A 10,988-nucleotide genomic window follows, 5' to 3' on the forward strand; every position below is an offset into this window, starting at 1 on the left:
CTTTACCGATGAGTGTTAGCGAGTGTTTTTTAAGCAGGTCGGAGTTGTCCGGTTCAGGGAGGCGGACTCTTGCTGTTCGTGGGGCCGGGCGGTGCTCTAGGGCCACCGCTTTACCTTTCTCTGCAAGTGACAGTCTTCTGTGCATGACGACTTTCTTCTAGCAGGGGAAGAGATAATCTGAGACTGAGATGTTGAATCTTGGCAAGAGCTTGTGAACTACACTCAGTAATCACTGGTGGTTTTGGTTGAATCCAACCCGAGCTTTTAACAGTCCACCGGTCCAAGGCTTTGAAAATTCTCCTATATGCGCTTCATCTCCGGTAGTTTATCTCGCAGCTTCATGATCTTTGCTTGCAGGAGGACTTCCGATGGGAGCTAGCGGCGTTGACGGTCCCTCCGACCCGGGTCGGGGGAAGAACCCGGCGGTTGAAGGAGCAGAGAAATGAGTTATCCGCTGGTTTCTGCTACTTTAGGGAATAATTTGAAAAAAGCTAGCTTTTTGCAGTAGATCGCGCCCCAAAACAGGAATAAAGTCAGCGGTTAAAAGCCTGGGTTAAGAAGTCAGCTGGGTAAAGACTTCCTTAGTATCCCGTGCCCGGGAGCGTTTTTAGATAGGGACTGATTTGTGTATATACAGGCCAGTTTAATAACAAGAAATACATTATAGGATGGTAACAGATAGAAAAAACTCTGTACTCTCTGTGTTAGGCAAAGAAAAAAGAACAAAATATCCACAAAGAAAAAATGGAAAGACTAACTCGAGTATTAACCACACACAAATTATAGTCTCGTAGCCAAAAGAATGTAATTGTGAGTAGTTAATCATAAGGCAATGCATTTTCTCCTCTCTCTCTCAGTGGTTTGTAACTAGTAGTAAGGAGGGGAAGCATAGGAGACACTTGGAATTGGTGGAAGAGTCGTGTCGGGGTAGGAAGGAGGAGGTGGTGTTGTGTAAGAATATTCAGGAGCTGGTTCATAACTTGGTGATGCTTGGGGAGGATGACTGTCTTTACATCCCTTTGCTGGCGGCGGAGACTGGCTTGGTGAATAGTAGTACTCAGTTGGTGGTGGAGGACTTGGTGTTTCCCATGGATAGTAAACCGGTGATGGTGGTGGTGGACTTGATGTTTCCCACGGATAGTAAATCGGTGATGGTGGACTTTGTGTTTCTGGTGCATAGTATACTGGTGATGGTGGTGGCGGGCTCGGCGTCACGGGTGCATAGAATACAACAGGCGGTGGCGGAGATGATTCGGGACACGGCGGTGGTGGACTTGGAGGAGGCGGAGATGAGTATATGTAAGGCGGAGGTGGAGGAGATGAGTATACATAAGGCGGTGGAGGAGATGGTGATGCTGGTGGTGGTGGAGAGTATGCTCTGACGGTAGGCGACATCTTGGACGACGGTCGTGGAGGCGAAGTGTAAACGTAAATCGGTGGAGGAAGCATCCGAACAGCAGGCGCCATCTTGAACGTCGGCGGTGGTGGAGAGAAGATGTTGAAACAACCAAACGTACTGCAATCAACAGGACGTGCTAGCAGAGATAAACACTCTTTAACCGATCTTTGACTAGCCATACCAGCAATACAGTTCATGGAACCGTTCACAAGGGCCTCGGTTACAGATAACGCTGCGCATATAGGAGCACGACCGGTGAAGAAGTTGGAAGCGTAGGTGAAGTTCTCAAGGTTAGGAAGCTGGCATATACTCGGAGGAATGAGTCCCGAGAAGCCATTGTTAGCCACGTGAAGCTCCTCTAAGCTCTTCATGTTGCCGATGCTAGACGGTAACAAACCACGTAGAGTGTTCGAACTGATGTCGAAAACCGTCACGTTCTTGAGGTTTCCTATCTGAGGAGGTAAACAACCGGTTAAGTTATCGTTGGAGAGGATAAGCTCGTTGAGTGTTTTCCCCATTTGACCTATACTTCCTGGTATACATCCTCCAAGATCGTTGTCCGCAAGAACCAGAGCTGAGACCGGAGAGTTCCCCATGTTGTCGGGGATCCCAAACCGAAACCTGTTATGGTTCAAGAAGATAGCGTCGAGCTTTCTGTCGAAGAGCTTTGAAGGGATCATGCCTTCAAAGTCGTTGAAGCGGAGATCCAAGAACTTAAGGGAAGGCAAAGAGAGGACAACGCTAGGGAACTTCCCAACGAATCTGTTGTTGCTAAGATCAAGCTCGTGGAGAAGCTTCATGCGGTTGAACGTGAGGGGGACTTCACCGCAGAAACGGTTTGAGTTCAGGTGGAAGAGAGCGAGATCAGAAAGGAGACCAAGCTCGGCAGGCAAGTAACCAGCCATGTCGGCGTGGTTGAGGTCAATGCCTGCGACGACTCTGGTTTTGGGGTATGAGTTTGGAGAAGGAGCACAGTAGATTCCGTTGTAGGAGCAAACATCTGAGCCGTTCCAGGTGGCTGTGAAGTTGAAAGGGTCGGAGAAGATTGTTTGTTTCCATGATTGGAGAGCAATGTAGGCTTCACGTAGCTTCGGGTTCTCGAACTTGAGTTTCGGGTCTACTTTGATATGATCTCCCAAGTCGCTTTCATCAGCTTTGATCTGTGACAAACAAATGGATGAGAGCAGAAGGAAGAAGACAAGACGAAGAGGAGCGATCAGCATTTCTTTTGGGTCAAGAAACCCACTTTTTACTTATTATTGTGACATCTATTATCTCTATGTGCTTTCATCTTTATAAAACAGTTTAGAAACTCCAAAGTCGTATTATTTCTATCTCTCTAGTTTTCCTTTTGTTACTGGATTTGTCAATTACATGTTTACACGTAGAGGAAACAAAAAGAGTTGACCTTAGCGCAGAGGTGAAACCATCGTCACTGATTTTTCATACTTGGATGCACGTTCCTAGAGATTAGAGTAATCAGCCCAGGGCCGGCCCTGGGCTAAAGCCCGTAAAGCAAGGGCTTTAGGCGCCAGAGCCGGTATATAATTTGGGGGCGCCAAAAAGTTCTAAAATAATGCAGTGGTATAGTGGTTTGTGGAGTTACCTTTCTACCTTCTGATTGTGCGTTCGAAGACCCCTTCTCTTCTTTTTTACCTTTTCTTACTTTTTAATAAAGATACGAAGTACTTTAGTTTATCCCTTTGATATATACACGATCGTTTTATGAGAGCTTTACGTATATAGGTACTTTCGGCTTCCACTTTTACAGTTTAACATACTTGTAGCTGGTGGTGTACTTTGTGTCTTACTTTTGAATTATTGTGACAAAAATGCCCTTTACGAAAAGTCTCGTGACTAGTTGGTAGGTTTCTGGAGTCTTGTGCTTTTATAGTGACAATTGAATTAGTGCAAATTAAATTTGATCCGATGGATGTGTGTTTCGTGGTACATAAGAAGTTTTTTTTATTTTGTGTTTAAGTGTATAGTAAATTTTTTTTAGTTATGCATATTAACGTAATGTATGGTTGATTTGGGAATGAGTTGTTATGTTATAATAGAAGGTGCAGTTAGTAAGAACATACATTTGTGGTCAAGATCATAGTATAGGTATGATCATTAAAAAATTGTGGTCATTTCATTGAGATTCATAATTTGTTTTTTAATAACTTTTTGCTGACCATTACAATTCAATAATTGTGGTTATGGAGAAATTATTTTATAAGCAAGTATGGTTATAAAATTTGGTTCATTGGCTTATTGATGTGGTTAGGCAAGTGTGGTTATAAGCTTTGGATCTTTTTCTTTTCTTCCAGCTTTCTCACCTCTCGTTTTGAATCTCACCGTCCATTAAACAAAAAAAATCAAAATATAGAGGAAGAAAATCATAAATCCACCATATTTATGATTAAAAGGTATATGGCATCACTATTCTTCGCTTAACCTTTGGTTTCATTATCTTTCATCTCGATATCTACGAGCAAGAAAAAAGTGAAGAATAGAAGGTGACTCAGATCTGACTCAACGACGCGGTGAGAGCGAGCGAACTTCACCTATGAACGTTAAGCTTCCTTGAAATCTAACGCTTCCACCGTCGAAGAAAACTTTGTCATCATCACTTCCAACTGAATCGCCTCTTTAAATATTTTTTTATTTTTTGGATTCTTTTCTCGTAAAATAAAAATTTGTATTGAAGAATAAAAGGAAAAAAAGAGAAAGGTAAAGCTTCACAAAGAGTTGGATCACGATAAAAGTAAGGGAAATAGAAAGATAATTAATTTCAGGGGTAATTTAGACAATAGCACGTACAAAAGTACTTGACATGGGAAAAGTATGCTAAAGTGATATAGAGTAGAGATAAAGTATGTCTAAGTGTAAATTTTTCTCGTTTTATTCATAAAATCTTAGTACGTTTGTTTTTACACTACTTGAGTTTCTTTGTACTAAATATGAGTATAAATTTATAACTATAAATTAAATACTAAAGTATTGTAAAGCCCTTTTTCAGAAAAAAAAACTATTGTACTCTAACCTAATAATATGTGTTTCTTTCTATACTCTTGCGCTATTTCCTTCTGATATTTATGTCCTCATCTATTTTGATGGATTGTTGTTCCATCATGTAAGTTTTATCTTCTGTAATTTTTTTTCTTGTACTTTTTTGTGATTGATATAATTTGATTTAGGAATATTAGACGATAATTTTTTTAAAAATCTAAACAAACACAATTTTATTATAAACTAGATTCTACTTACTGTTTTTTTTCCGAAAAATTAAATACAATTTCACAAGTTGAATGGATGATTGTTATTCAAATATAGGAGTTTTAATCATACATTAATAGTAATTCCAACTTAGTTACATTTTTAAAAGTAAAGCTCATAAAAAAGTAATGATGTTTGAATATATCTCAAACACAATAAATAAAAGAAAATTATAATGGGGCAAATTTTTTTAATGCGCTTTAGGTGCCAATCCGGTCCGGACCGGCACTGAATCAGCCGTCAACCTATAATCATATAAAACACAGTTTTAACTCAAAATGACATGAGTGCACGATCTATGTAAAAGAAGCGGTCAAAGAAAGCCAAACCTGCACGCAAGACCAAATAGGAACAGAACTTGAACGCATGTCTATCAGCATTCCTTAAGATCTTTTAAAGAACGTACCAAGTTAATCCCTATAATTATGAGTTTTTCACCAGTTGGCAAGTCCTCCAAATGTAAGCAACACGCGTACGCTCAAAAACGATATCTTCTTTCCGTTTGTGGTATATTACGAATAGCGTGATACCAAACTCTATGTGTTTCATTCTTAGTGTTTTGAAAGCGACTCCCAAGTACAGGATGATGGTATGAGTTCAGCTAGCTGACACAACATCAAGCAAGGAATATAAAATGATAGAATAAGATGTGCATTCGTCTGATCAACTAAGTCTAGCGAAAATCAAGCTATTTAAGGTTGGAAGTTCCATGGCTAAATACCTCACTTTCAAGGAACGCGTCCAGGGTAGTTAAGTAAGGCGAAGCACATGTTTAAAGTATTTTGCCAGCTCTGTACATTGATCCAAGGTGATGCATAGTCCCTAAAAACAGAACAAACAATGTCCAATTAAGCATGTGGGATTGAAAGAGTATCTCAAATATTCTCGAGAAGATCATTTGAAGGTTGAAACAACAAATCAAACTACAATATCTGCAAAAAAAAAAAAACTTTTTATCCGTGAATATACATAGCTATAACATCCAACGTTGTGAAACTCAACCAAGCTTGAATGCTTGACAAGGTAAAGCAGAGGAACGACGATATAGAGAGCAACCCTGGGACCATTATTACAGTAAAAAGATTACCATGATCAAGTTTCATTGTCATCAATCAAAGATTCCATATGCTATATTAGAAGGCCAGAGACAGTCTCAATCTCAAATTCAAAGCTTATATTAACAGGCAAGCTATCTTATCATCACGTTTAAAATACAATTAAATGGATCACTGTGATCTAATAATCTGCATTAAACCAACCACTGTAGATGGAAATAACTATCCATAATCAAGTAAGATAGTTGATTTGTGGCACTAGGTTCATAACTAATCACTAATTCCACATCTTAATTATCAATCACAGTGTTCAAAAACATTACACTGATACTCCTCCCAAGGACGAAGGATCTAACACTAGCAGCATTATAATCAATAAGCACGAAAAGGGGTTAGTTTACGGACCTTAAGGAACCGGTTGGTGTCTTGGATAATAGAAGATCGCCACGAATTGAATAAATCTCCGATAGCAAGACGCACGTAGGGTTTAAAAAATACCTATTGATCAAAATTTTTACAACAATACTCATATATCAACAAAATCTATTGATAAAAAAATCTTAAACAATACTCATATATCAACAAAAATTATTATTATACTAATTTCTAAATCAGAATCTCAAATCTGCACTATTTATCTACAAAATGACAACTTTATCAAAATAGTAGTTTTTAAAAAGTTTATTTTAAAAAATACAAGCATTTGATAAAAAATTCTTACACAATACACATATATCAACAAAAATTATTTTTATCCTAATTTCTAAATAATAATCCAAATCTACAATATTTCTCTATAAAAATGGTAACTTTTCAAAAATGGTAGTTTAGAAAAAAATATAATTAAAAAATACAACCTATTGATAAAAAATTCTCAAACTATACTCATATATCAACAAAAAAATCGTATTATCCTAATTTCTAAATCACAAATCCAAATCTACAATTTTTTTCTGTAAAAGTGATAACTTTCCAAAAATAGCAGTTTTAAAAAATTTACTTAAGAAATACAACCAATTAATAAAAAATTCTAAAACAATTCTCATATATATATATATATATATATATCTTCATCACAACCCTAAATCTACAATAATTTTCTACAAAAATGAAAACTTTCTTAAAAATGAATTTTTAGTATTTTATTTTAAAGATACAACCTATGAATAAAAAAAAAAAGAATATTCATCAATCAATAAAAAAACTTGTTTTCCTAATTTCTAAATCACAACCCAAAAGCTACAAAAAAATTCTATAAAGATTAAAACTTTCATAAAATATAAATTTTTAGAATTTTATTTAAAAAATACAATCTATTGATAAGAAAATCTAAAACAATACTCATCTATGAACATTCTGGTTATCCTTATATCTTAATCACAACCCAAAATCTACAATATTTTTCTACAAAAATGAAAGCTTATCTAAAATAGGATTTTTAGTATTTTATTTTTAAAATACAACCTAGGAATCAAAAATTTTAAAAGAATATTCATCAATCAACAACAAAACTTGTTCTCCTAATTTCGAAATCACAACTCCAAATCTACAAAAATAATCTATAAAAATGAAAACTTTGTTAAAATAGAATTTTTCTGAAATTAATTTAATAAATACAACCTATTGAGCAAAAAATACTACAAGAATACTCATCTATAAACAAAAAATTCTTCTTATCCTAATTTCCAAATCTAAAATATTTTTCTTTAATAATGAAAACTTTCCTAAAATAGTTTTTTAAAAGAATTTTCTTAAAAAATATAACTTATTGATCAAAAATCTAAAAGAATACTCATCATCAAAAAAAATTCTTATTATCCCTATATCTTAATCACAACCCCAAATCTACAATATTTTTTTTACAAAAATGAAAACTTTACTAAAATAGAATTTTTAGTATTTTATTTTAAAAATACAACCTATGAATCAAAAAAGCTAAAAGAATATTCATGTATCAACAACAAAACTGGCTATAAAAAATCTACAATATTTTTCTATAAAAGTGAAAATTTCACTAAAATAGAATTTTTGAAAATATTATTTAAAAAATACAACCAATTGATTAGAAAATCTATAAAAAAATGCTCGTTTATCAACAAAAATTATTGTTATCCATATATCTTTATCACAACCCCAAATATACAATATCTTTCTATAAAATTGAAAACTTTTATAAAATAGAATAATTAGAATTTTATTTTAAAAATACAACCTATGAATCAAAAAATCTAAAAGAATATTCATCTATCAACAAAAAAAACTGGCTATCCTAATGTCTAAATCACAACCTAAAATATACAAAAATTGCTCTATAAAAATGAAAAGTTTCCTAGAATAAAATATTTCTGAAAATAATTTAATAAATACAACCTATTGAGAGAAAAAACTACAAGAATACTCATTTATAAACAAAAAGTCTTCTTATCCTAATTTCTAAATCTAAAACCCCAAATCTACAATGTTTTTCTATATAAATGAAAATTTTCCTAAAATAAAACTTTTTAGAATTTTCTATAAAAATAATACTTATTGATCAAAAATCTAAAAAAATACTCATCATCAACAAAATTTCTTGTTATCCTTATATCTTAATCACAACTCCAAATCTGCAATATTTTTCTACAAAATGAAAACTTTCTTAAAATAGAATTTTTAGTATTTTATTTTAAAGATATAACCCATGGATCAAAAAATTTAAGAGAATATTCATCAATGAACAAAAAAACTTGTTATTCTAATTTTTAAATCACAACCCAAAAGCTACAAAAATTTTCTATAAAAATGAAAACTTTCCTAAAATAGAATTTTTGCGAATTTTATTTAATAAATACAATCTATTGACCAGAAAATCTAAAACAATACTCATTTATCAACCAAAATTCTTCTTATCCTTATATCTTAATCACAACCCCAAATCTACAATATTTTTCTACAAAAATGAAAGCTTTCCTAAAATATAATTTTTAGGAGTTTTATTTTAAAAATGCATGCCATTGATCAAAAAATCTAAGACAATACTCATCTATCAACAAATATCCTTTTTATCCTAATTTCTAATCATAACCCCAAATCCACTAAATTTTTTTATAAAAATGAAAACTGAGCTAAAATAAACTTTTTGGGAATTTTATTTTAAAAAATATAACCTAGTGATCAAAACATCTAAAAGAAACTCATCTATCAATAAAAAATTCTTGTTATCATAATATCTAAATCACAACCCCAAACCTACTATATTTCTTTACAAAAAGGAAAACTTTCCTATAATAGAATTTTTGAGAATTTTATTTTAAAAATACAAGCTATTGATCAAAAAATCTAAGACAATACTCATCTATCAACAAAAGTTCTTGTTATCCTAATTTCTAAATCACAACCCCAAATCCACTATTTTTTTTATAAAAATGAAAATTTTCCTAAAATAGAATTTCTGAGTATTTTATTTAAAAAATATATGCTATTGATCAAAAAATCTAAGACAATACTCATCTATCAACAAAAATTCATATTATCTTAATTTCTAAATCACAACCCCAAATCCACTAAATATTTTTATAAAAATGAAAACTTTCCTAAAATAGAATTTATGAGAATTTTCTTTAAAAATACAATATTTTGAACTGAAAAATCTAAAAATACTCATCGATCAACAATAACTCATGTTATCCTAATTTCTAAATCACAACCCCAAATCTATAATATTTCTCAATAAAAAAGAAAACTTTCCGAAAATAGAATTTTTAGGAATTTTATTAAAAAAATACAAGCTATAGATAAAATAATCGAAGACAATACTCATCTATGAAGAAAAATTAATGTTATCCTAATTTCTAAATCACAACCCCAATTCTACAACATTTCTCTATAAGAATGAAAACTTTCATAAAATAGAAATTCTGAGTATTTAATTTAAAGTATATAAGCTATTGATCAAAAAATCTAAAAGAATACTTATCTATCAACAAAAATTCTTGTTATACTTATATCTTAATCACAACCGCAAATCTACAATATTTTTCTTTAAAATTGAAAATATTCCTAAAATATAATCTTTGTTAATTTTATTTTTAAAAATACAAGTTATTGATCAAAAAATCTAAAAGAATACTCATCTATCAACAAAAATTCATGTTATCCTAATCTCTAAATCACAGCCCCAAATCTACAATATTTCTCTATAAAAATGAAAACTTTCCTAAAATAGAATTTTTGGGAATTTTATTTAAAAAATACAAGCTATTGATCAAAAAATCTAAAAGAATACTCATCTATCAACAAAAATTCATGTTATCCTAATCTCTAAATCACAGCCCCAAATCTACAATATTTCTCAATAGAAATTAAAACTTTCCTAAAATAGATTTTTTGGGAATTTTATTTTAAAAATACAAGCTATTGATCAAAAAATCTAAAAGAATACTCATCTATCAACAAAAATTCATGTTATCCTAATCTCTAAATCACAGCCCCAAATCTACAATATTTCTCAATAAAAATTAAAACTTTCCTAAAATAGAATTTTTGGGAATTTTATTTAAAAAATACAAGCTATTGATCAAAAAATCTAAAAGAATACTCATCTATCAACAAAAATTCATGTTATCCTAATCTCTAAATCACAGCCCCAAATCTACAATATTTCTCTATAAAAATGAAAATTTTCCTAAAATAGAATTTTTGGAAATTTTATTAAAAAAATACAAGCTATTGATCAAAAAATCTAAAAGAATACTCATCTATCAACAAAAATTCATGTTATCCTAATCTCTAAATCACAGCCCCAAATCTACAATATTTTTCTATAAAAATGAAAACTTTCCTAAAATAGAATTTTTGGGAATTTTATTTAAAAAATACAAGCTATTGATCAAAAAATCTAAAAGAATACTCATCTATCAACAAAAATTCATATTATCTTAATTTCTAAATCACAACCCCAAATCCAATATTTTTTTTTATAAAATTGAAAACTTTCCTAAAATAGAAATTCTGAGTATTTTATTTAAAAAATATAAGATATTGATTAAAAAATCTAAAAGAATACTCATCTATCAACAAAAATTCATGTTATCCTAATCTCTAAATCACAGCCCCAAATCTACAATATTTCTCAATAAAAATTAAAACTTTCCTAAAATAGAATTTATGGGAATTATATTTAAAAAATACAAGCTATTGATCAAAAAATCTAAAAGAATACTCATCTATCAACAAAAATTCATGTTATCCTAATTTCTAAATCACAGCCCAAAATCTATAATATTTCTCAA

General features: G+C 31.6%; 1 protein-coding gene and 1 long non-coding RNA gene across 3 annotated transcripts; both read right to left on the minus strand.

Annotated features, from left to right (window-relative positions):
* Window positions 1–679: 679 nt before the first annotated feature.
* On the minus strand, window positions 680–2,799 carry LOC103843159 (leucine-rich repeat extensin-like protein 1). Its single transcript, XM_009119869.3, has one exon. The coding sequence runs from the start codon at window positions 2,620–2,622 to the stop codon at window positions 868–870; it is 1,755 nt and encodes a 584-aa protein (XP_009118117.2). The 5' UTR covers window positions 2,623–2,799; the 3' UTR covers window positions 680–867.
* Window positions 2,800–4,896: 2,097 nt separating this feature from the next.
* Window positions 4,897–9,127, minus strand: LOC103843160. 2 transcript variants are annotated; one of them, XR_628089.3, is made up of 4 exons: window positions 6,124–9,127; window positions 5,385–5,485; window positions 4,993–5,268; window positions 4,897–4,908 (listed from the first exon to the last, which is right to left on the minus strand). It is a non-coding gene; the product is annotated as an uncharacterized LOC103843160 (long non-coding RNA). The 2 variants fall into 2 exon arrangements; XR_004451229.1 differs by having other exon boundaries at window positions 4,903–5,268.
* Window positions 9,128–10,988: the final 1,861 nt, after the last annotated feature.

Source organism: Brassica rapa, chromosome A09 (genome assembly GCF_000309985.2).
Source record: "Brassica rapa cultivar Chiifu-401-42 chromosome A09, CAAS_Brap_v3.01, whole genome shotgun sequence".
NCBI classification, from domain to species: Eukaryota; Viridiplantae; Streptophyta; class Magnoliopsida; order Brassicales; family Brassicaceae; genus Brassica; species Brassica rapa.

What these genes read in the sequence shown, in the direction of transcription:
- LOC103843159 (XM_009119869.3), bottom strand. Translation starts at nt 2,622, where the DNA reads ATGCTGATCGCTCCTCTTCGTCTTGTCTTCTTCCTTCTGCTCTCATCC.